This window comes from Nerophis ophidion, linkage group LG21, assembly GCF_033978795.1.
Source record: "Nerophis ophidion isolate RoL-2023_Sa linkage group LG21, RoL_Noph_v1.0, whole genome shotgun sequence".
NCBI classification, from domain to species: Eukaryota; Metazoa; Chordata; class Actinopteri; order Syngnathiformes; family Syngnathidae; genus Nerophis; species Nerophis ophidion.
The window spans coordinates 26,180,594-26,208,160 of NC_084631.1; the positions used below are offsets into that span (position 1 = coordinate 26,180,594).

Consider the following 27,567-nt stretch of genomic DNA (forward strand, 5'->3'; position numbering starts at 1 on the left):
TTTATAAACATAACTCCAAAAATACACATGCAAAATGTCTAATAATGTCTGAAGAAATGTATCTTTGTGAGTTTTAATGGAAAAAAACATTTGGTAAGGTTTGCAAAAACAAAAAGTAACTTTTTACCCAATTTGACTGTAATGTACTTACAATCCTGAGATAATGCGAAAAAAGCAATAAAAATGTATTCCAACATAATTCCTAATCCAAACGTGCAAAATGTCTAAAAATGCCTGTGATATTGAATCCATGTGAGTTTTACTAGAAACAGTTGTTTTTCTAAGATTTGCAAATACAAAAAATAGGTTTTGCCCAATTTGACTGTATACTGTAACAATCAATATGAAGGTTATTTAAACATAACTTATAAAACACACATGCAAAATGTCTAATAATGCTTGAAGAAATGTATCTTTGTAAGTTTTACTGGAAAAAAAACATTTGGTAAGGTTTGCAAAAACGAAAAGTAATTGTTTTATCCAATTTGACAGTAATGTACTTACAATCCTTAGATAATGCGAAAAAAGTAATAAAAACGTATTCCAACATAATTCCTAATGCAAACGCTCAAAATGTCTAAAAATGCCTGTGATATTGAATTCATGTGAGTTTTACTAGAAACAGTTGTTTTTCAATGGTTTGCAAATACAAAATATAGGTTTTACCCAATTTGACTGTATACTTTAACACTCAATATGAAGGTTATTTAAAAATAACTTCTAAACCACACATGAAAAATGACTATTAATTCCTGAAATAATGCATCTTCGGAAATTTTACTCGAAACATATGCTTTTTGAATCTTGCAAATGCAGAAAGTAGTTGTTTTATTCAATATGAAAATAATGTTCTTAGAATCCTGAGATATTGCGAAAAAAAGCAATCATAATGTTTTCAAATATAACTTCTAAACAACACTTGCAAAATGGCTGATAATGCCTAGATATGTTTATCTTAGTTAGATGTACTAGAAAAATTATCTTTTGTAAGGTTTGCAAAGACACAAGTTTGTTTTTTTATTCAATATAACAGTATAACTGTCATCTTAATATGAAAGGTGTATAAACATAACTCTAAAACCAAACATCAAATCTGTTTAATAAAGCCTGTAGTATTGAATTTTTGTGAGTTTTACCAAAATCAGGTATAGTGGAAAGGTTCACAATTACAAAAATTAGGTTTTACTCACTATGACAGTATACGGTCACACTCAATATGGCAGTTTTTGAACTATAACTCCAAAAATACACGTGCAAAATGTCTGATAATGCCTGAAGAAATGTATCTTTGTAAGTTTTACTGGAAAAAAACATTTGGTAAGGTTTGCAAAAACGAAAAGTAATTTTTTTTTACCCTATCTGACAGTAATGGACTTACAATCCTGAGATAATGCGAAAAAAGTAATAAAAATGTATTCCAACATAATTCCTAATCCAAACGTGCAAAATGTCTAAATACAAGAAATACGTTTTACCTATTTTGACTGTAAGGTTATTTAAACATAACTATTAAACCACATGTGAAAAATGGCTAATAATGCCTGAAATAATTCATATTTGGGAGTTTTACTCGAAACATTTAATTGCTTTTTTCGCATTATCTCAGGATTCTAAGAACATTATTGTTAAATTGAGTAAAAAAGTCCTTTTTCATTTGCAAGATTTAAAAAAACATATATTTCGAGTAAAACTCCCAAAGATGCATTGTTTTAGGCATAATTAGCCATTTTTCATGTGTGGTTTAGAAGTTATGTTTAAATAACTGTCATATTGAGTGTTACAGTATACAGTAATATTGAGTATAACCTATTTTTTGTGTTTGCAAACCATAGAAAAACACTGCTTCTAGTCAAACTTACATGGATTCAATATCACAGGCCTTTTTAGACATTTTGCACGTTTGGATTAGGAATTATGCTGGAGTACATTTTTATTGCATTTTTCGCATTATTTCAGGATTCTAAGTACATCCATCCATCCATCCATTTTCTACCGCTTATTCCCTTTCGGGGTCGCGGGGGCGCTGGCGCCTATCTCAGCTACAATCGGGCGGAAGGCGCGGTACACCCTGGACAAGTCGCCACATCATCACAGGGCCAACACAGATAGAAAGACAACTTTCACACTCACATTCACACACTAGGGGCAATTTAGTGTTGCCAATCAACCTATCCCTATGTGCATGTCTTTGGAAGTGGGAGGAAGCCGGAGTACCCGGAGGGAACCCACGCATTCACGGGGAGAACATGCAAACTCCACACAGAAAGATCCCGAGCCTGGATTTGAACCCAGGACTGCAGGACCTTCGTATTGTGAGGCAGACGCACTAACCCCTCTTCCACCGTGAAGCCCGGATTCTAAGTACATTACTGTCAAATTGGGAAAAAAAAAATACTTTTGTGTTTGAAAACCTTACCAAATTATTTTTTTTCCAGTAAAACTCCTCTCTGAGCTGCCACCTTATCGTGGTAGAGGAGTCTGCGTGTCCCAATGATGCTAGGAGCTATGTTGTCTGGTTGCTTTCATGCACCCTGGTAGGGTCTCCCAAAACAAATAGGTCCTAGGTGAGGGATCAAACAAAGAGCAACTCGAAGACTTGTTTCGATATACAGCAAAGTGGACTTAGATTTCCCTCGCCCGGACGCGGGTCACTGGGGCCCAAAAAAATCACTTCATATTCTCTACTGCTCACTAGTGTTACCATATTTGAGTTACTGTGTAGAAATTTGGGGAAATAATTACAAAAGTACACTTCATTCACTAACAAGTATTACAAAAAAGATCAGATAAAATAATATATGATGTTGGATATAGAGAACATACAAACCCTTTATTTCTTGAATCAAAGATACTGAAATTCCACGACACAGTGGATTTGCATACTGCTAAAATTATACACAAAGCAAACTACTCTGAAAAAAGTGACTTTTTGGTTCTGTAAACTCTATTAGAGTAACTGTCATAATTTATACCTAGTATTTTTAACATTAAGTACTAAGAACTAGAGTTTCTTAAGTAAAATTAAACATTAACGTAACACATGAATTATGGGGAAGAGTATGTTTTACTCATGTTTCCTCATACTATTTAAATGTTTAATAGTTGTACGTACACAAACCTAAAACTATTACATAAACTTTACTCTGAAAATCTAGTGTTTTGAAACGCATGCACAACCACGCATGCGCACAGCACAACAGGCTCTGGCCGACTGGCTCTGCTCCGGCCTTTAGAATCACTTCACAGAGCACTGCAAGGTGGCATTATGGGTAATTATTATCTTGCATTTATAACGTGTTACAGAGTCGATGTTCTCCAGAAATGTGTATGGTGTGTGTTCACGGAGTGTGGCGCATATTAGTAAGAATGTTAAAGTTGTTTATATCACAACCCTCAGTGTAAAAGGTATGGCTGTTGACTAATAATGCAGTGCAATCTTGTCTGATAAGGAGCAAAACACATGCGTCCTTCTGGCACGCACACAACATGGTGTAAAAGCGGGCGCGGTGTCTTGCTGTAGAGCAGTGGTCCCCAACCACCTGGCTGCGGCCGCTGAATAATTGTGTATTAAATTTTTTTCTCATCACACTCAGTTTTATACTACATGTCATTAATAAGCGCATGGGTGAGAAGAGGTTTTAAAATTATTAGCGCCCCGGCGGCTTTTCAAGGAAATACGGTATATAAAATGTACTTAAAGTTTTGAGTAAAATTATGTTCCTGCTGATGAAAAACAAGTAGACTTTACCTAATTTGTTTAAATAAATATAACTTAAAACTCTGATGTAATTGAGTAACTGTTACTTAATATCTTCACAACTGTTATGTTGTATGGTAAGTAGAATTTACTTGATACTGGCAAGTGAGTGTTACTTGATTTTGCATTATTAAATTTTACTTAATTTGCGCGCAAATACTTTCAATAATTTTTTCAAGTAAATCTTATGAGGTTTTTTTTTCAGTGTACAACCTCCTACCCAAGAATATACAACAACTCTTCTCAATAAAAGTGAACAAATATAATCTTAGAGAAACATGTAACTTAAAACATTTGTACGCACGTACAACACTTAAGACCTTCAGTACATCTGTATGTGGAATCAAACTATGGTATGGATTAAGCAAAGCAATCGAACAATGTACTTGTATGATCCACTTCAAGAAACTCTTCAAACTTAAAGTGTTTACAAAGTACAAAAAAGAAGAATCATGATAAACATTCTGAATTTATTCACCCATTCATATTCTTTCATTCTCAAAATAATCTTATCTCATCTCATCGTATGGAATAAAACTTCAACAATTATTTATTTATTAAATTTTCTTTAATTACTTATGGAGTAAAGACATTGAAAACAGGAAGTGAACAAAAGTTTTAGCAACTATTATGTAAAAGAAAAGGGGTAAGATTAAATAAGCTCTGCTTCTTCCTACTCCTTTTCAAACATGTTGAAAAGAGAAACTGAACATTGTGATGTATCATGTTGTATGCTTGCATGTTCGAAATAAACTCATACTCATACTCTAATCAAGTAAGTTTTATTAGAAACAGTTCTTTTTCTATGGTTTGCAAATACAAAAATGAGGTTTTACTCAATATGACTGGGAGCTATGTTGTCTGGGGGCTTTCATGCCTCCTGATAAGGTCTCCCAAGACAAACAGGTCCTAGGTGAGGGATCAGATAAAGAGCAGCTCGAAGAATTCTATGGATGTACAGCAAAGTAGACTTAGATTTCCCTCGCCCAGAAGCGGGTCACCGGGGCCCTGCTCTGGAACCAGGCCCGGAGTTGGGGCACGATGTCAAGCGCCTGGTGGCCGGGCCTGTCCCCATGGGGCCCGGCCTGGCGCAGCCTGAAGAGTCAATGTGGGTCATCCCTCTAATGGGATCACCACTCATAGGAGGGGCCATAGAGGTTGGGCGCATTGTGAGCTGGGCCGCAGCCGAAGGCAGGGCAGTTGGCAGTCTGATCCTCCGCTACATAAGCTACCTCTTGGGACAGGGGAACGTCCCCTCACTGGGGGGGCAGGAGCCTGAGCTAGTGCGCGAGGTAGAGAAGTTCCGGCTGGATTTAGTCGGACTCACCTTGACGCACAGCAAGGGCTCTGGAACAAGTTCTCTCGAGAGGGACTGGACTCTCTTCCACACTGGCGTTGCACGCAATGAGAGGTGACGAGCTTGGATGGCAATTCTTGTAGCCCGCCGGCTTCTCGGGTGAAGAGAGGGGCATCTGGTAATGAGTTGGCTGCGATAGTGGAGGAGGATGCCGGACAGACCTGGCACGCCCAAATGCATTGTGAGGGTCTGCTGGGAACGTCTGGCAGAGCCTCCTGTCAGGAAGAGTTTTAATTCCCACCTCCGGAAGAACTTTGAACATTAAAGTAAAATACCAATGATTGTCACACACATACTAGATGTGGCGAAATTATTCCCTGCATTTGACCCATCACCCTTGATCACCCCCCTGTGAGGTGAGGGGGGCAGTGGGCAGCAGCGGTGCCGCGCCCAAGAATCATTTTATGGTGATTTAACCCCCAATTCCAACCTTTAATGCTGAGTGCCAAGCAGGGAGGTAATGGTTCAAATTTTTATAGTCCTTGGTATGATTCGGCCAGGATTTGAACTCACGACCTACCGATCTCAGGGCGGACACTCTAAACACTAGGCCACTGAGTAGGAAGGCGCTGGACATTGAGTCCGAGTTGACCATGTTCCACACCTATTGTCCAGGCGGCTTACTGGAGCTGTGGCCGCAAGGTAGTTGGTGCCTGTCGTGGCGGTAATCCTAGAACCCGTTGGTGGACACCAGCGGTAAGGGATGCCGTCAAGCTGGAGAAGGAGTCCTATCGCGTGGACAGGTACCGAAAGGCCAAGCGGTGTGCAACTTCGGCGGTCGCGGAGGCAAAAATTTGGACATGGGAGGAGTTCGGGGAAGCCATGAAAACGACTTCCGGACGACTTTGAAGTGATTCTGGACCACCATCCGCCACCTCAGGAAGGAGAAGCAGTGCACTGTCAACACCCTGTATGGTGTGGACGGTGCTCTGCTGACCTTGAATGCGGATGTTGTGGATCGGTGGAAGGAATACTTCGAAGACCTCCTTAATCCCACCAACAAGTGGGATTATGAGGACGCAGTGCCTGGGGAATTTGTGGTGGGCTCTCCAATTTCTGGGGCTGAGGTTGCTGAGGTAGTTAAAAAGCTCCACGGTGGCAAGGCCCCCGCGGCTGGAAGAGATCTGCCCGGAGTTCCTTAAGGCTCTCTGGATGCTGTGGGTTTGTCTTGGTTGACAAGACTCTGCAGCATCGCGTGGACATCGGGGGCAGTACCTCTGGATTGGCAGACTGGGGTGGGGGTACCTCTCTTTAAGAAGGGGAAACATAGGGTGTGTTCCAATTATCGTGAGATCACACTCCTCAGCCTTCCCGGTAAGGTTTATTTAGGTGTACTGGAGAGGAGGCTACGCCGGATAGTCGAACTTCTGATTCAGGAGGAACAGTGTGGTTTTCATCCTGGTCGTGGAACTGCCCTATACTCTTGGCAGGGTTCTTGAGGGTGTATGAGAGTTTGCCCAACCTGTCTACATGTGCTTTTTGGACTTGGAGAAAGCATTCGACTTTGTCCCTCGGGAAGTCCTGTGGGGAGTGCTCAGAGAGGATGGGGTATCGGACTGTCTGATTGTGGCGGTTCGCTCCCTGTATGATCAGTGTCAAAGCTTGGTCTGCATTGCTGGCAGTAAGTCGGACACGTTTCCAGTGAGGGTTGGACTCCGCCAAGGCTGACCAAACCATAGAAAAACAACTGTTTCTAGTAAAACTCACATTGATTCAATTCACAGGCATTTTTAGACAATTTGCACGTTTGGATTAGGAATTAAGTTGGAATACATTTTTATTGCATTTTTTGCATTTTCTCAGGATTCTAAGTACATTACTGTCAAATTGGGTAAAAAAATTACTTTTTGTTTTTGCAAACCTTACCAAATGTTATTTTCCCGTAAAACTCACAAAGATACATTTCTTCGGGCATTATTAGACATTTTGCATGTGTATTTTTGGAGTTATGTTTCAAAAACTGTCATATTGAATGTGACCGTATACGTCATAGTGAGTAAAACTTCATTTTTGTATTTGTTAACCTTTCCAAAATATCTGATTCCTATGAAACTCACATTAATTCATTATTACAGGCTTTTTTAAACCTTTTATATCTATTATGACAGTTATACTGTTATATTGAATAAAAAAAAACTAATTTGTGTCTTTGCAAACCCAACAAAATATTTTTTTTTCAAGTAAAACTAGCAAAGATAAATATCTCTAGGCATTATTAGCCATTTTTCATGTGTGGTTTAGAAGTTATGTTTAAATAACTGTCATATTGAGTGTTAAAGTATACAGTCAATTGGGTAAAACCTTTTTTTTTTTGCAAACCATAGAGAAACAACTGTTTCTAGTCAAATTCACATGGATTCAATATCACAGGCATTTTTAGACATTTTGCACGTTTGGATTAGGAAGTATGTTGAAATACATTTGTATTGCTTTTTTTGCAGTATCTCAGGATTGTAAGTACATTCCTGTAAAATTGAGTAAAAAATTACTTTTTGTTTTTGCAAACCTTCCCAAATGTTTTTTCCAGTAAAACTCTTCTCTGAGCTGCCACCTTATCGTGGTAGAGGAGTTTGCGTGTCCCAATGATCCTAGGATTTATGTTGTCTGGGGGCTTTCATGCCCCCTAATAGGGTTTCCCAAGACAAACAGATCCTAGGTGAGGGATCAGACAAAGAGCAGCTCGAAGAATATTATGGATGTACAGCAAAGGATACTTAGATTTCCCTCGCCCAGATGCTGGTAACCGGGGCCCTGCTCTGGAGCCAGGCCCGGAGTTGGGGCACGATGGCGAGCGCCTGTCCCAAAGGGGCCCGGCCGGGCACAGCCTAAAGAGATAATGTGGGTCATTACTTCAATGGGATCACCACTCATAGGAGGGGCCATAGAGGTCGGATGCATTGTGAGCTGGGCGACAGCCAAAGGCACGGCACTTTTCCTCGAATTATATGCTTTTTAGAACTTTCAAATGCAAAAAGTAGTTTTTTACTCGATATGACAATAATGTTCTTAGAATCCTGAGATAATGCGAAAAAAGCAATAAAAATATATTCAAACATAACTTCTAGACAACACATTCAAAATAGCAACTAACGCCTAGAGATACTTTTCTTTGTTAGTTTTACTAGAAAATGTATCTTTTGTAAGGTTTACAAAGACACAAAGTAGTTTTTTTTTATTCAATAGAACAGTATAACTGTCATACTAAATATGAAAGGGTTATAAACACAACTCCAAAACCATACATAAAATCTGTCAAATAAAACCTGAAATATTGAATTTTTGTGAGTTTTACCAGAATCAGGTATTTTGGAAAGGTTCACATTTACAAAAATGAGATTTTACTCACTATGACAGTATACGGTCACACTCAATATGACAGTTTTTGAAACATACACATGCAAAATGTCTATTAATGCCAAAAGAAATATATTTTTGAGAGTTTTACTGGGAAAAAAAAACATTTGGTAAGGTTTGCAAAAACAAAAAGTATTTTTTTACCCGATTTGACAGTAATGTATTTAGAATACTGAGATAATGCGAAAAATGCAATAAAAAAGTATTACAACATAATTTATAATCCAAACGTGCAAAATGTCTAAAAATGTCTGTGGTATTGAATCCATGTGAGTTTTACTGGAAACAGTTGTTTTTCTATGGTTTGCGAATTCAAAAATTAGATTTTACCGAATATGACTTTTTACTGTAACACTCTATATGACAGTTATTTAAACATAACTTCTACACCACACATGAACAATGGCTAATAATGCCTGAAATATTGCATCTTTGGGAGTTTTACACGATTCATATGCTTTTTTAGATCTTGCAAATGCAAAAGGTATTTTTTTTTTCAATATGACAATAATGTTATTAGAACCCTGAGATAATGCAAAAAAAAACAATAAAAATGTATTCAAACATAACTTCTAAACTACACATGCAAACTGTCTAATAATTCCTAGATATGTTTATCTTTGTTAGTTGTACTAGAAAACAATATGTTTTGTAAGGTTTGCAATGACACAAGTTAGTTGTATTGAATAAAAAAACTAAATATGAAATGTTTATAAAAATAACTCTAAATCAAACATACAATCAGTCTAAAAAAAAAAGCCTGTAATATTGAATTTATGTGAATTTTACCAGGATCAGGTATTTTGGAAAGGTTCACAAATACAAAAATGAGGTTTTACTCATTATGACAGTATACGGTCACACTCAATATGACAGTTTTTGAAACATACTTTTCAAAAATACACATCAAAATGTCTAATAATGCCTGAATAAATGTATCTTTGAGAGTTTTACCCATCCATCCATCCATCTTATTCCGCTTATTCGAGGTCGGGTCGCGGGGGGCATCTGCCTAAGCAGGGAAACCCAGTCTTCCCTCCCCAGCCACTTCGTCCAGCTCTTCCCATGGGATCCTGAGGCGTTTCCAGGCCAGCCGGGAGACATAGTCTTCCCAACGTGTCCTGGGTCTTCCTGATGGCCTCCTACCGGTTGCACGTGCCCTAAACACCTCCCTAGGGGAGGCGTTGGGGTGGCATCCTGACCAGATGCCCGAACCACCTCATCTGGCTTCTCTCGATGTGGCGCAGCATCGCCTTTACTTTGAACTCCTCTCTGATGGCAGAGCTTCTCACCCTATCTTTAAGGGAGAGCCCCGCCACCCGCCGAAGGAAACTCATTTCGGCCGCTTGAACCCGTGCTCTTGTCCTTTCTGTCATGACCCAAAGCTCATGATGAACGTGATAAACCGGTAAATTGAGAGCTTTGCCTTCCGGCTCAGCTCCTTCTTCACCACAACGGATCGATACAACATACGCATTAATGAATACGCCGCACCGATCCGCCTGTCGATCTCACGATCCACTCTTCCCCCACTCGTGAACAAGACTCCTAGTTACTTGAACACCCCCAGTTGGGGCCAGGTCTCCTCCCCAACCCGTAGATGGCACTCCAGCCTTTTTCGGGCGAGAACCATGGACTCGGACTTGGAGGTGCTGATTCTCATTCCGTTCGCTTCACACTCAGCTGCGAACCGATCCAGTGATAGCAGTAGATCCTGGCTAGATGAAGCCATCAGGACCACATCATCTGCAAAAGGCAGAGACGTAATCCCGCGGCCACCAAACCAGAACCCCTCAACGCCTTCACTGCACCTGGAAATTCTGTCCATAAAAGTTATGAACAGAATCGGTGACAAAGGACAGCCTTGGCGGAGTCCAACCCTCACTGGAAATGTGTCCGACTTACTGCCGGCAATGCAGACCAAGCTTTGACACTGATCGTACAGGGAGCAAACCGCCACAAAAAGACAGTCTGATACCCCATACTCTCTAAACATTCCCCGAGGGACACGGCCTCCTCCAAGTCATCAAAGCACATGTAGACTGGTTGGGCAAACTCCCATTCACCCTCAAGAACCCTGCCGAGAGTAAGAGCTGTTCCACAGTTCCACAACCAGGACAAAAACCACACTAATCCTCCTGAATCCGAGGTTCGCTTATCCGGTGTAGCCTCCTCTCCAGAACACCTGAATAAACCTTACCGGGAAGGCTGAGGAGTTTAATCCCACGATAGTTGGAACACACCCTCCGGTCCCTCTTCCCTAAAGAGAGGGACCACCACCCCCGCCTGCCAATCCAGAGGTACCGCCCCCGATTTCCACATGATGCTGCAGAGTCTTGTCAACCAAGACAGCCCCACATCATCCAGAGCCTTAAGGAACTCCGGGCGGCTCTCATCCACCCGGGGGCCTTCCCACCGAGGAGCTTTTTAATTACCTCAGCAACCTCAGCCCCAGAAATTGGAGAGCCTACCACAGATTCCCCAGGCACTGTGTACTCATAGGAAGACGTGTTGGTGGGATTAAGGAGGTCTTCGAAGTATTTCTTCCACCGATCCACAACATCCGCAGTCGAGGTCAGCAGAGCACCATCCACACCTTACACTGTGTTGACAGTACACTGCTTCCCCTTCCTGAGGCGGCGGAAGGTGGTCCAGAATTGCTTCGAAGCCATCCGGAAGTCGTTTTCCATGTGTGACAGTCTTGTGTCGCGGGGTTCTTCAGGACCGATGGATCACACAGGCAGGTCGTCAAGTTTGCCAATTCTTTTAATGTCTTCTCACACAATATTTCTTCTTTTGCTCGTTCACAAATGTTTTTTCGTTTTATTTTGTTCTTTTCACAACATTTCTTCTTTTAGTCTGTTCACAAAGTCTTTTCAGTCTTATTTTGTTCACTCACAATATTTTTTCTTTTTGTCCGTAAATTTACTTTCTCCGTCAGCCCCTTGTGCGGCCTCTTCAGGCTTTTCAGCCCCGCCCTGCGGTCACCAACGCTGCTTATAAAGAGACAGGTGATTAGATAACTCGTTCCAGCTCAGGTATCCACTTACCTGCCATCTGCTTCCAGCCGGCTCCTGTGCGTGCCCCGTCCACAGGCGGCGCGTGACCACGCCCTGCCTCCCGCTGGCCTCCGCCGTCAAACTCAGGCCGGGCACCCGTCCGGCCACGCCGACTTCCCCCCACACCTCCCCCCAGGAGGGTGAGAGAAGAAGTCCGCCACGGCCATCTGTGCACCCGGCCTTTGGACCACCCGGAAGTTGTATGGCTGCAATGCGAGGTACCACTGGGTGATCCGCGCGGTGGCCTCCTTCATCTGGTGGAGCCCCTGGAGCGGTTTGTGGTCCGAACAGAGGCTGAATGCGCGCCCCAGCAGGTAGTAGCGGAGTGCCCCGACCGCCCACCGGATGGCGAGGCACTCCCTCTCTACCGTACTGTACCTCGCCTCCCGGTCTGAGAGTTTCTGGCTTATGTACAAAATGGAGCGGTCGACGCGCCCCCACCCGCAGTGTCCTGCCTGATGCGTTCACCTGCAGTTAAAAAGGGATGGTGAAGTCTGGCATGTACAGTACCAGTTCCTCGCAGAGTGCTGTCTTTACCTGCTCGAACGCCCGCTGAAACTGCTCCGTCCACTGGACCATCTCTGGGTCACCCTTTTGGGTCAGGTCAGTTAGTGGGCTGGTCAAGTCTGCGAACCGGGGAAAGGACAGCCTTGGCGGGGTCTAACCCTCACTGGAAACTTGTCCGACTTACTGCCGGCAATGCAGACCAAGCTCTGACACTGATCGTACAGGGAGCGAACCGCCACAATCAGACAGTCCGATACCCCATCCTCTCTGAGCACTCCCCACAGGACCCGAGGGCCAAAGTCGAATGCCTTCTCCAAGTCCACAAAGCACATGTAGACTGGTTGGGCAAACTCCCATGCACTTTCAAGAACCCTGCCGAGAGTATAGACCTGGTCCATAGTTCCCCGACCACACTGTTCCTCCTGAATCCGTACACCTGAATAAACCTTACCAGGAAGGTTGAGGAGTGTGATCCCACGATAGTTGGAACACACCCTCTGGTCCCCCTTCTTAAAGAGAGGGACCACCACCCCGGTCTGCCAATCCAGAGGTACCGTCCCCGATGTCCACGCGATGCTGTAGAGTCTTGTCAACCAAGACTGTCCCACATTATCCAGAGCCTTAAGGAACTCAACCTTACGCAACTTCATCCCCAGAAATTGGAGAGCCCACTACAGATTTTCCAGGCACTGCGTCCTCATAGAAAGACGTGTTGGTGGGATTAAGGAGGTCTACGAAGTATTCCTTCCACCGATCCACAACATCCGCAGTCGAGGTCAGCGGAGTACCATCCACTGTGCACTGCTTCCCCTTCCTGAGGCGGCGGATGGTGCTCCAGGATTGCTTCAAAGCCGCCTGGAAATCGTTTTCCATGGTTTCCCCGAGTTTTTGCCTCCGCAACCTAATTTTTGTGTTTGCAAACCATAGAAAAACAACTGATTCTAGTAAAACTCTTATGGGTTCAATATCACAGGCATTTTTAGACATTTTGCACGTTTGGATTAGGAATTATGTTGGAATACAGTTTTATTGCATTTTTCACATTATCTCAGGATTCTAAGTACATAACTGTCAAATTGGGTAAAAAAAGAAATACTTTTTGTTTTTGCAAACCTTACCAAATGTTTTTTTTTCCATTAAAACTCACAAAGATACGTTTCTTCAGGCGTTATTAGACATTTTGCATGTGTATTTTTGGAGTTATGTTTCAAAAACTGTCATATTGAGTGTGACCGTATACTGTCATTGTGAGTAAAACCTTATTTTTGTAATTGTGAACTGATTCTGGTAAAACTCAATATTACAATATTACAGGCTTTATTAGACAGATTTTATGTCTGGTTTTGGAGTTATGTTTATAAACCTTTCATATTAAGATGACAGTTATACTGTTATATTGAATTAAGAAAAATAACTTGTGTCCCTGCAAACCTTACAAATTATATTTTTTCTAGTACAACTAACAAAGTTAAATCTATCTAGATTTAACAACACATGCCATTTTGCATGTGTTGTTTAAAAGATATGTTTGAATACATTATTATTGCTTTTTTCGCATTATTTCAGGATTCTAAGAACATTATTGTCATATTGAGTAAAAAAACGACTTTTTGCATTTGCAAGATTTAAAGAGCATATGTTTCGAGTAAAACTCCCAAAGATGCATTATTTCAGGCATTATTAGCCATTTTTCACGTGTGGTTTAGAAGTTATGTTTAAAAAACTGTCATATTGAGTGTTACAGTATACAGTCATATTGGGTAAAACCTATTTTTTGTATTTGCAAACCATAGAAAAACAACTGTATCTAGTAAAACTCACATGTATTCAATATCACAGGCATTTTTCGACATTTTGCACGTTTGGATTAGGAGTTAGGTTGGAATACATTTTTTTGCTTTTTTCGTACAATACTGTCAAATAGGGTAAAAAATACTTTGTTTTCGCAAACCTTACCAAATGTTTTTTTTTCCCATTAAAACTCACAAAGATACATTTCTTCAGGCAATATTAGACATTTTGCATGTGTATTTTTCGAGTCATGTTTCAAAAACTGTCATATTGAGTGTGACTGTATACTATCAGAGTAAGTAAAACCTCATTTTTTGTAATTGTGAACCTTTCCAAAATACCTGATTCTGGTAAAACTCACAAAAATTCAATATTGCAGGCTTTATTAGACAAAATGTTATGTCTGGTTTTGGAGTTATGTTTATGAACCTTTTATATTAGGATGACAGTTATGTTATATTGGATAAAAAAACTACCTTGTGTCTTTGCAAACCTTACAAAAGATAATTTTTGTAGTACAACTAACAAAGATATACATTTCCTCAGGCATTATTAGACATTTTGCATGTGTATTTTTGGAGTTGTGTTTATAAACCTTTCATATTTAGTATGACAGTTATACTGTTATATTGAATACAAAACTAACTTATGGCTTTACAAACCTTACAAAATATATTTGTTCTAGTACAACTAAGAAAGATAAATATTTGTAGAAATTATCAGCCATTTTTCATGTGTAGTTTAGAAGTTATGTTTGAATACATTTTTGTTGCTTTGTTCGCATTATCTCAGGATTCTAAGAACATTATTGTCATATTGAGTAAAAAAACTACTTTTTGCATTTGCAAGATTTAAAAAGCATATGTTTCGAGTAAAACTCCCAAAGATGCATTTATTTCAGGCATTATTAGCCATTTTCCGTGTGGTTTAGAAATTATGTTTAAATGTGTTAGTCAGAGGTGGGTAGAGTAGCCAGAAATTGTACTCAAGTAAGAGTACCGTTACTTTAGAGATTTATTACTCAAGTAAAAGTAAGGAGTAGTCACCCAAATATTTACTTGAGTAAAAGTAAAAAGTATGTTGTGAAAAAACTACTCAAGTACTGAGTAACTGATGAGTAACCTTATTACGGCAAAAAATAATGCACAAAAACATAAAAATAGCAACGAGCAAATTCAGAGCCAGGAATATCTCTTAAGCAACTAAAACAAAATTATATATTAAATAATAGTACATTAAAATAAAATAAAAAAAATGGCACATTGAGCCACAATAACTTAACAGCACCATAGCCTCAGTAGGCATTCATTGATTTGATTGATTGATTGATTGATTGATTGATTGATTGATTGATTAAAACATGTATTAGTAGATTGTACAGTACAGTACATATTCGTACAATTGACCACTAAATGGTAACACTCCAATAAGTTTTTCAACGTTTATTAATTACTTAGTAAATGACCAAGTCGAGGTGATCTACCTCATATATAAATATACATACACACACATATCATTTATACACCCACATATCATACATACACACACAAATCATTTATACACACACATATCATATATATATATATATATATACATACATTTATATATACAGTATATAATTTATATTTATTTATTTTGCTGTTTTTGTTCACATGTTGAAGGAGTTTTAATGAATATACATGCATGTTTAACACAAAGATTCCTATCTTTCATTAAGACAAGAATATAAGTTGGTGTATTACCTGATTCTGATGACTTGCAATGATTGGAATCAGACGTTCACGTTTTCAAATGGAGGAGAAAAAAAGTTCCTCTTTTCTGTCTAATACCACATGATAGTCGTTGGTTTTTGGCATCTTATCTGTCCAGCTTCCATATTCGTTTTTATACACTTTACAAGAAATACATTGGCGGCAAACTCCGTAGCTTACTAGCTTGTTTGTGCTGAGTTTCGGAGACTCTTATTTTGTTAGCGCAGGCGCGATGGAGCGGCACTTTTATTGTGAAGACAGGAACTGTTCGATCAGTCTTTAGGTTTTTGACGGGAAGTACGGTTGAAATAAAAAGTGTCTTTTTTCCTTTACACTTTTGATTGATTGATTGAAACTTTTATTATTAGATTGCACAGTACAGTACATATTCCGTACAATTGACCACTAAATGGTAACACCCGAATAAGTTTTTTAACTTGTCATGTGACCGCCTGGCTCTGTTTGATTTGTCCAACGTCACCAGTGACTGCATTTGATTGGTGAAACGACCCAATGCGTAGATTCTACTTTGAAGCTTTGTCGTTGACCAAAACAAACATTAATAGATCGATAAAAAAAAAAGTAGCGAGTAGCGAGCTGAATGTAGATAAATGGAACGGAGTAAAAGTAGTGTTTCTTCTCTATAAATATACTCAAGTAAAAGTAAAAGTATGTTGCATAAAAACTACTCGTAGAAGTACAATTTATCCCAAAAGTTACTCATGTAAATGTAACGGAGTAAATGTAGCGCGTTACTACCCACCTCTGGTCACAGTATTTAGTCAAATTTTGTAAAACCTATTTTTTGTATTTGCAAACCATAGAAAAACAACTGTTTCTAGTAAAACTCACATGGATTCAATATCACAGGCATTTTAGACATTGGATAAGGAATTATGTTGGAATACATTTTTATTGCTTGTTTCCATTATCTCAGGATTCTCAGTACATTACTGTGATGTGTGTGCTGTGCTGGTATTTTCGTAGTTCACATCAAGATCAAAACTGCTCAATGCCTGATTGTCTTTATGTGTGTGGTGGAAATACTTCTTAAGATTCGGAAAGTCTTCGTGCGTATCAGCCTAAACCAAGCACGCTGGAGCTATTGCTCATCCAGAGAAACAGTCTCACTACACATAAATATTGATGTGTTGCTTCAGGGAGCCATGGTGCTGATGAACGCTGTGTGCAACAAGCTCCTGAGGCCCATCGACGGCTCCTGCTGCCAGACGTTACCACCACCTAACCTCTTCCAGAAACTAAGCGCCTGCTTTTTTGTGAGCTCTGCCCTCGTCCTCCTGACCATCCACATCCTCGGCAACAACCGCCAACATCGGCCCGTTCCGCCGGACGTGGAGAGTCTTGGAGAGAAAAAGCCATCGACGGCAGCAGCCCCTCTGGGTCTGAAGGCACCGTTCCAGGCCTTGTGCAGGATGGGAGTGATCATGGCGTACTTTTACCTTTGTGACCGGGCCGACGTGTTCATGAAGGAGCAGAAGTTCTACACACACTCCACATTCTTCATTCCGCTAATCTATATATTTGTCCTGGGGGTTTTCTACAGCGAGAACAGCAAAGAGGTAAGACTGCAGTTTTTGGACATAAGTTTAACTGCACTTTTTTTTAAATGTTGCATGTTGTTCAAAATTCTTACAATCCTAGAATATGTGTTTTTTAATGCATTCCAGTTAGTAATACACAGCAAGTATGAGGTGGCTAGCAATAAAGCTCAAGGGAGTTGCACCAATAAAACAACCAAAATAGCTCCATTTAGATGACGTGACCTAAATATGACAAAGCAAGTATTAACAATATTGTTTTTATTATAAGCACTAAAGCTGTGGTGGAGGGTCCGAAGCTTAAACAGCAAACAAAGTGGTTTTAGTACAAAAAATGTATTTACCCATAATCAAAAAGTACAAAATTGGATTGGATTGGCCATGTAAACAGACAACGTCCTCCGGAGAGACGTGGATGATCGAAATCAAGCAAAACCATACATAGGCCTGGTCTACTTAAGTTCCCGTTGTTTTGGATCTGTTTGTTCTGTAACATCCTTGAATCCCTTAGTCATGGTAGGCAATCAAAACATTTTGTAGAATGGTTAGCCCTACCACAAGTTCAACTTTCACCTACATATGATCCTTCAATGGTTCCAAATAGAAAAAAAAAGAAACGAGCGGACATTCTTTTACTTTCGTGTCCTGCTTTTTGACCTCGCTCTCTTTCCGGACTTCGATAGACACAAAATAAATTACAAAATGTCAGAAATTCCACTACATACCCCCCTTCCAGGGTTCTAGAACCCTGGACCATACCGATTTCTGAACTAGGCCACTTACTTAAAATCTCTACCACAGATAGAGACGAAAACCCCAATGTTATTATGCGGGGCAAAAATTCCTCTATGACCCTCACTGAGCGATCGCTGTTATCAGCCAGCAGTAAAACCATCTCACAGAACACAATTAGTGGCATCCCCTTTGATTTAGTATAATGGAATAACAGAATACTTTGATCTTGAACATCATTGAACATAATTAGATGAATATATATATATATATATATATATATATATATATATATATATATATATATATATATATATATATATATATATATATATATATATATATATATATATATATATATATATATACTGTATATATGTATATATATATGCTTATTCAGATGTATTTCACATTAATGATCAATCAAACTAAATCTGTTTAAAAATGAATATAGACTTATGACTGTAAGCTGTTGCAGATTTTTCTCTCCGGCATTTGCAATTAATGTAGTTACCAATATGATTGATTACCAATTGATTTTGAACCAAAACTGAATTTCGTATGAGTCCATGCTTGATTAGTGCTCGTGTAGATTCCTCGATGGTGCCTCAGGCTGGGGGCCTGCCGACACCTCGTTGGGCTTTTGGCTGCCCCGGTGGAGAAGGAGATCCACGCAAACAGTCCGGCTCTGTCTCTCTTTGGGGCGTGTGGCTCTGTCCATTGGGCAGACTGTGCTTTGGCATGTGCGCTCTGGCCGCAATGGAGAAGGCTGAGGGGGAGTTGGAGCTGTTAGTGCTCAAATCCAGGTCCTCGGCTTGCTTCAAGGCCTCCTGGCTGTTTGGTACTCCCGACAACTCCTTCCCCAGCTTCTGGAGGTGCGATGGACACATCGTGGCTGGCAACCTTAGTCGTTCTCTTCATCGCTGGAAAGGTGTTTTCTCTCCTCCTGAGGTTCCTCCCAGTCAGGTCTCGGGAACAGGTCTGGGATCCGACTTTGACCCTGACCCTCTCGGTGGGTGGAAGGGAATCTGGAGTGGCGGCCTGTCATTCTCGAATCTGCACAGAGGAACTGACACACAAATTCTGCATCTTTTTTATTTTATAATTACCTTTTAGGTTTCACGCTGATTCATCCTTCTGTTGACACTTATGTCCTGGGAAGGGCCGATCTGTATATAGCCCACAGGGTGAAAAAATGGAAACGCGCAAAAACAGTTGTATTCAGGGACACTCAAATGATCATTAACACTAATGGCAACATGTCAATCAAATTCAATTTGGTCTGTGCACAGATTTTAGCCAATTTGTTTTGATGTTCTGGTTCATCCTTTTCAACATTACCTTGGGACTGAGGATGAACCTATTTTCTAGTCCGAGAGCCTTTTCGACCAAGGCTTAATAAGTTTTTATTTTTAAATGGTTGCCGTTGTTTAACCTAATCTTTTTCAGGAAACCATGTCGGGGCATTAAATAATTTACAGAACATTTTTAATTACTGAATTGGCATCCTCCCTTGAGGTTGGGGTTGCTTCTGCCAACCACTGTATCTATCAATTAAATAAAAACCTTGACGCGCTCAAACTTGACACAGTCCAAACCCACCTCCTCCCCCCTATGTCCCTGAAAAAGGGACAGTGTCAGTCATAGTAGTAGTAATAGCACTTTCAGAAACATCCAAGAAAAAGAAAAGGAAGCTGATAGTCAAGCGCACCAAGAGCAGAGGCGGAGGACAGGTCATGTTTGCTTTTGCAATAGTAATTATATATTTACAACACATAGTGAATTATTGTCGCTTCAATAATTCACTAAGTAGTTTATTTGATTTAGTCTGTATATGATAGGACAATGCACAGAAACATTGTTCAAAAACAGATATGTTCTGCACCAGATTATATCTAAATAGCTACTTTCCATCTGCAGTCCCTGGCTACCTAAGTTAAAGGAATACAAAAATCGTGCAATAAAATTATGACACTAATTAATCATAATTAATAATGTATATATATTAATAATAATTAATAATTAATCAATAAATCATACTATTGCATGTAATCAAATTAAGAAAAGTCATAAAATGCCCTTTCATTGACACATACTTAATATCCAATAATACAACCACACTTTATTTACATCATCACACAAAGACAATACAAGCTCTTGTTCACATTTGTCACCATTTGTAAAAATTACTATGATTTTAACACACATCTCACAATTTACAACATAAAGGCTCTCACGGATAAATATAATACACATTAAGTTGATATGTCAAACATAATGCCCACCTTAGTGACAGTGTGAGCAATTTTGATTGCTCCAAAGCTACTCTTAAACTTCAATAGATCAATCAATCAATGTTTACTTATATAGCCCTAAATCACTAGTGTCTCAAAGGGCTGCACAGACCACAACGACATCCTCGGTAGGCCCACATAAGGGCAAGGAAAACTCACACCCAGTGGGACATCGGTGACAATAATGACCCAGTGGGACGTCTGTGACAATGATGACTATGAGAACCTTGAGAACCTTAGAGAGGAGGAAAGCAATGGATGTCGAGCGGGTCTAACATGATACTGTGAAAGTTCAATCCACAATGGATCCAACACAGTCGCGAGAGTCCAGTCCAAAGCGGATCCAACACAGCAGCGAGAGTCCCGTTCACAGCGGAGCCAGCAGGAAACCATCCCAAGCAGAGGCGGATCAGCAGCGCAGAGATGTTCCCAGCCGATACACAGGCGAGCAGTACATGGCCACCGGATCGGACCGGACCCCCTCCACAAGGGAGAGTGGGACGTAGAAGAAAAAGAAAAGAAACGGCAGATCAACTGGTCTAAAAAGGGAGTCTATTTAAAGGCTAGAGTATACAAATGAGTTTTAAGGTGAGACTTAAATGCTTCTACTGAGGTGGCATCGCGAACTGTTACCCGGGAGGGTATTCCAGAGTACTGGAGCCCGAACGGAAAACGCTCTATAGCCCGCAGACTTTTTTTGGGCTTAGGGAATCACTAATAAGCCGGAGTCCTTTGAACGCAGATTTCTTGCCGGGACATATGGTACAATACAATCGGCAAGATAGGATGGAGCTAGACCGTGTAGTATTTTATACGTAAGTAGTAAAACTTTAAAGTCACATCTTAAGTACACAGGAAGCCAGTGCAGGTGAGCCAGTACAGGCGTAATGTGATCAAACTTTCTTGTTCTTGTCAAAAGTCTAGCAGCCGCATGTTGAACCAACTGTAATCTTTTAATGCTAGACATGGGGAGACCCGAAAATAATACGTTACAGTAGTCGAGACGAGACGTAACAAACGCATGGATAATGATCTCAGCGTCTTTAGTGGACAGAATGGAGCGAATTTTAGCGATATTACGGAGATGAAAGAAGGCCGTTTTAGTAACGCTTTTAATGTGTGCCTCAAAGGAGAGAGTTGGGTCGAAGATAATACCCAGATTCTTTACCGTGTCGCCTTGTTTAATTGTTTGGTTGTTAAATGTTAGAGTTGTATTATTAAATAGAGTTCGGTGTCTAGCAGGACCGATAATCAGCATTTCCGTTTTTTTGGCGTTGAGTTGCAAAAAATTAGCGGACATCCTATGTTTAATTTCATTTAGACACGCCTCCAGCTGACTACAGCTGGTCAGCTTTAGGGGCATGTAGAGTTGGGTGTCATCAGCATAACAGTGAAAGCTAATACCGTATTTGCGTATGATGTCACCTAGCGGCAGCATGTAGATGCTGAAGAGCGCAGGGCCAAGGACCGAACCCTGGGGAACTCCACACGTTACCTTAACGTAGTCCGAGGTCACATTTTTATGGGAGACACACTGCATCCTATCAGTAAGATAAGAGTTAAACCAAGACAGGGCTAAGTCTGACATACCAATTCGTGTTTTGATACGTTCTAATAAAATATTATGATCGACGGTATCGAAAGCAGCGCTAAGATCGAGGAGCAGCAACATAGATGACGCATCAGAATCCATCGTTAGCAATAGATCATTAGTCATTTTTGCGAGGGCTATCTCCGTGGAGTGATTTGCCCTGAAACCGGATTGAAAGGTTTCACATAGATTGTTAGACGCTAAGTGTTCATTTAACTGCTCCGCAACAATTTTTTTCAAGGATTTTTGAAATAAAGGGAAGGTGAGACACCGGTCGGTAGTTTACCATGAGGTCAGGATCGAGGTTAGGTCTTTTAAGAAGAGGATGAATAACCGCTTTTTTGAATGCTAGGAGAACAGTGCCCGAGGAGAGTGATAAGTTTATAATATTTAGCACTGATGGACATAATAATACAAAGAGCTCCTTGATCAGTTTCCCAGGAAGAGGGTCAAGTAAACATGTTGTCTGTTTAATTCCATTTACACGTTGTAACAATTCCTCTAATGTTATTTCCTCAAAACGAGAGAAACTATTTTGGAGGGCAGTATCCGCCGTATATACAATCGTGTCAGTGTTAATAGAACCCCGTTGTAGCTGGGACGCATTGTCTTTAATCTCCTTTCTAATGACTTCAATTTTCTTACTAAAGAATTGCATAAAGTCATCAGCTGAGTGGGTTGAGCTACTGGAAGGGGTCCCTTGTTGGGTTAGCGATGCTACCGTACTAAACAAAAATTTAGGATCGTTTTTATTACGGTGGATGAGATTTGAGTAATATTTAGCTTTAGCTAAGGTAAGCATGCGTTTATAAGTTATTAAACCATCACTCCATGCTTGATGGTGCACCTCAAGTTTAGTCGTGCGCCATTTGCGTTCCAGCTTTCTACATAATAATTTCTGAGCTCTAGTATCTTCTGTAAACCACGGGGTGCGCTTTTTTGGAGCCTTTTTTAACTTTAGCGGTGCTATGTTATCAATGGTTTCGCGCAGGGCGTCGTTAAAGTTGTTAGTGAGGTTATCAATAGAGCCCACATACTTTGGGGTTATCAATAGAGCCCACATACTTGGGAATGGTGCCATTACCGAGGGCAGTAGGTCAGCAAGAGTTGTCGTTGTGGCTGTATTATTGTTGCGGCTGCTATAGCAGTTATTATTATTATTAGTTTGACGAACATGCGTCTGAACCTCGAATTTTATAAGGTAATGATCGGACAATACTTTAGTATACGGGAGTATCGTAACTTTTGAAACGGTGATACCCCTGACATGCACTAGGTCTATCGTATTACCGTTGCGATGCGTGGGTTCATTTATTATTTGTGTGAGACCACAGCTATCAATTACAGTCTGGAGCGCTACGCACGGTGGGTCCGATGGGGTATTCATATGGATATTAAAGTCCCCCATTATGATTATATTATCGGCGTGTGTCACTAGATCAGCAACAAACTCTGAGAATTCATTGATAATTCCGAATAGGGCCCTGGGGGGCGGTAGATAACAGCCAGGTGTAGAGGCAGTTGTGTGACAGACCTCATAGTAAGCACCTCAAACGATTTATATTTATTATTTATGTTAGGACTAAGGTTAAAGTTTTCGTTGTATATTAGTGCGACCCCCCCCACCCCTTTTAAGCGGATGGGCAATATGCGCATTTGTAAAGTTAGGAGGACATGCCTCATTTAGCGCAAAAAAGTCGTTTGGTTTAAGCCAGGTTTCGCTGAGACCGATGACGTTAAGATTGTTGTCTCTGATAATATCATTAACTAACAACATTTTAGGAGACAATGATCTTAAATCTTATGTTTAAAAAACCTATATTATAGGTAGTGGGCTGTTTTAGGGAGTTTTTGATCAAATTATCCGTAGTAGCAATATTAATAATGTTGTGTTTATTATGCCCAGTGCATTTAGTATAGTTACGACCATATCTAGGAATTGATACGACAGGAATTTTCCGATTGTTTGATTGTTGCTTTGATAAACTGCACGCATCATGGTTAGCCACCTCAGTAACGGGAATTTTCTGATTGTTTGTTTGTTGCTTTGATAAACTGCACGCATCATGGTTAGCCACCTCAGTAACGGGAATTTTCCCATGCTAGTTAGCACGTTTAGCACGCACGCGTCTATTTCTATTCCTTTTAATATACCGTATTTTTCTGAGTATACGTCGCTCCGGTGTATAAGTCGCAGCTGCCAAAAACGCATAATAAAAAAAGAAAAATACATATATAAGTCGCACTAGAGTTGAAGTCGAATTTTTGGGGGAAATTTATTCGATAATACCCAACACCAGTGTATAGACATTTGAAAGGCAATTTAAAATAAATAAAGAATAGTGAACAACAGGCTGAATAAGTGTACATTATATGACGCATAAATAACCAACTGAGAAGGTGCCTGGTATGTTAACGTAACATATTATGGTAAGAGTCATTCAAATAACTATAACATATAGAAAATGCTATACGATTACTAAACAATCTGTCACTCCTAATTGCTAAATCCGATGAAATCTTATACGTCTTGTCTCTTATGTGAATGAGCTAAATAATATTATTTGATATTTTACGGTAATTTGTTTATAATTTCAGACATAAGTCGCTCCTGAGTATAAGTCGCACCCCTGGCCAAACTATGAAAAAAAACTGGGACTTATAGTCCGAAAAATAGGGTAAATGGGAAAAAGCTAATTGGTCTGTACTTGTTGATGTCTTGTTTATTTCCTGCTTTATGGATCGAAATGATAGTAACAGCTTTTTCAACGTGGTAGGGAAAGTGTTTTCTGTTATTGATTTATTTATCAATGTTGTTATAGGAGCAGTAAGACTATCTTTATACGTTTTTAGGAAGAAAGTGTCCCGACCGTACATATCTCGAGATCTTGAGTTTGATAATGCATGGAGGATTTTGTTTACCTTTGTTTCATTTGTTAATTCTAAACTTAGTCCATCCTGAATAAATGGCAATTCTTTGCACTGATTTTGAGGGACTTTTTATTCAGGGTTTGTACAGACTGGATGAAATGTTCATTAAAATGATTACTTATGTCCAGACTGTCCGTGATAGTACCGCCATTGATATTTAATGTTATAGTGTTGTTTCTTGTTTGCTCTCTTCCAGTGAGTTTGTCACTGGTTTTCCATAATTGTCTAATTTTCCCTTTTGCAGATTTGATTAATTCTAAGTGAAAGTAAGCCCTAGACTTCCGCATAAGCATTGTAACTCTGTTCTTCAAAACATTTTTTAAAAATCGTACGATCCGTATTTAGACCTGTTTTATTTGCTCTTTTGAGAGCTTAGTCACGATTTTATTAGAATCTAAATTTTTTCATTAATCCGAGGTATTTTTTATTTTAGCACTTTTCTCTTTGGGTTTTGTTTTAGTGTATTTAAAGATGATCTCTTTGATTTTTTTATCCAATGTAATTCTAGTAGGGCTGCTTATCATTTGTGTCATGTAGAAGCCGTTTATAATATCCTTAAGTTTATTTCTACGCAACTTATTTAGCCAGTCCAGATTAACGTCCCCCATAACATTAAATTTTTTCACACTGCAGTCTGAAAATGAATTGAGAAAAATGTCTTTAGCTGTGGGTGGTCGGTATACTACAATTACCTTGAAATACATTTCTGAGGAAAATGTGATTTTAATTCCAACACACTCAAGATGATCTACTGGGACGGTTATTTGTTCACTTTTAATGTTTTCACTTACATAAATCATAACTCCTCCCCCCTTTGTCACTTGATCTGTTTTTTTCTGTAATCTTGGGCATTAATTAGAACAAAAGGTGTTGGAGGTTTTACCCATGTCTCCGATAGACAAAGGTATCCCAGATTAGAGTCTGACTGTAACTGCTGGATTTGTTCAGTATGGTTCCTGTTGTAGAAAGTTGAATGATGCGGAAACGTATGTTACTGAATACTTTCTATCAGACTTCTGTCGCTAAGCAACTTTGTGTAGGTAATAAGCAACTATAATTATTTGATATGCTTAAATGTGTTGTTTTAGCTCAGCTGTTGTGTAGCTGCTAGCTCCTCATAGCCTACAGCAGGAGTGTCCAAATTGTAGCCCATAGCGATGTATTTAACAGACAACCGAAACAATTGAAAATGTGGTATTTGGGTGTTTGTTCATTCAGCGGCAGCTACGCCCTGTTTCATCATTGGCCCTAAGTCTTTGGTTTCGTAGACGGGACAGAGAGCAAGGGAACAATGTGGGACAGCATTTGTGCCCATCTTATACTATGTTAGTTGTTGCAAAGATATGTCAACAAGAGCAGCCACACCCTGAGCTCCAACATATGTGTATAAAAAGGAGTCAAAGGCCTCCTGGTATGAGCCTTCTAACTGATTATCATAACACATGGCGGGTCGGGTGTTGGTACACACGGAAACAGCTCAGCCAGCCAGGGTTTTCACTGATAGCACAGTTGCAGCAGGAGTTGGGGTACTCAGCAGGTGTCAGTCATTTCTGGTGCTCCAAGCTGTGGTATGAGCTCATGCTCATTGAGGAGCCTTGGTAGTGGTGCCGCAGCTTGGTGGCCGTACCGTCCGGTAACACCAGCAAGGTCCCTTCTGTGCGATATTGAATGTCAGGGTACAGTTTGTAAAGCCGGTCATTACCAAGCAGGCACGGTGTGTGCAGGTAGACCACGAAGGGGTGCTTCAGTGTGTGTCCAGCAATTTGAACCAGAAGTGGCCCGGTGACAGGTAACATTCTTGTGACCTCAGCGAAGCCTTCGACCTTCAAAAGGGAAGCACACAGTTTCTTTGGTACCTACCTCTGCATTCAGAAATGAGTGGGTGACACCAGTGTCAATCCCGAACTGATAACATCGTCCGTTGACACTTATATCCAGCATAGGGCCTGTTTGTATCCCCTGCTGGGCGTCCTTTGCCACGCCTTTGTGTTTTTCCGGCAGCATGACGGGACCTTTCCCGCTCGGAAATGTTGAGACAGTCCTGAACCCAGTGACCAGGTTGGTCACAGGCGAAACTGTTTCCACCCCGGACTGACCTTGAAGCACCGCGTTGTCCACCACCCGAGTCCATCTGTCTGGTCTCACATCTGTTGCGGATTCTTTTCTTCACCTACTGGAACTCAAAAGGAAGGTTACCCACTGCTGAATATACTTTAGCTGATTTTTTACCTTTCGGTTCTTTTGACATTTTTGCTTCAGTGATTTGTAAATTAAGGAGTTGTTTCCTTGTCACTCTATCACAGCCTTGTCGTTGTCCTCTTGCTTAGTCCAATTCTGCATATCACATTTCAAATCACATTATTAATTGTCCCATTAAATGTTAAATAAATGTTAAATCAACTAAAGATTATCTGTAAGTCAATGAGGCTATCAAAAGTCTATAGTTGACTGAAAGCTGTTGAGATTTGGTGTGCCTGGTTATTATGCCATTATCCTATCTTAGCTCACAGATGCATGGTGTATTGCAATGTCTAAAAAATAAAATACTCTGACCTAAAAATGTTAGTCTACACTTTAAAGTTAAACGACTTAAAACTTACTTTTATTATATTCATTTTCAAACTAACCTCCACCACAGCAGACATTTGCCTCACAATCTTATCTCAATATCCCATAAATTGTAAAGCTATGGCATAAGTGGTGTTTCACAACAGTGGTTAAATAGTTATTTAAGTAATAGATCTCAATATATGGAAATGAATAAGACTAAATCACAGCCAAAAAGAGTCATTTGTGGGGTTCCACAAGTTTTGTTATTTGGACCTAAGTTATTTATACGTAATTTAAATGATATTTGTTCAGTATCAAATAATTTAAAATGTAT

The 27,567-nt window shown here is 40.0% G+C and overlaps 1 protein-coding gene across 8 annotated transcripts in view; it reads left to right on the forward strand.

Annotated features, from left to right (window-relative positions):
• The window catches only part of casd1 (CAS1 domain containing 1), a 126,568-nt gene that overhangs the window by 40,215 nt on the left and 58,786 nt on the right, over positions 1-27,567 (forward strand). For 7 of the 8 annotated variants that reach the window (XM_061882374.1, XM_061882375.1, XM_061882377.1 and 4 more), the window contains one exon: positions 16,737-17,156. The exons of the other annotated variant lie outside the window; for it this stretch is intronic. In XM_061882374.1, the coding sequence (XP_061738358.1) occupies positions 16,737-17,156 (420 nt within the window). The remainder of the gene's footprint in view (positions 1-16,736; positions 17,157-27,567) is intronic. 8 annotated transcript variants of the gene reach the window in all.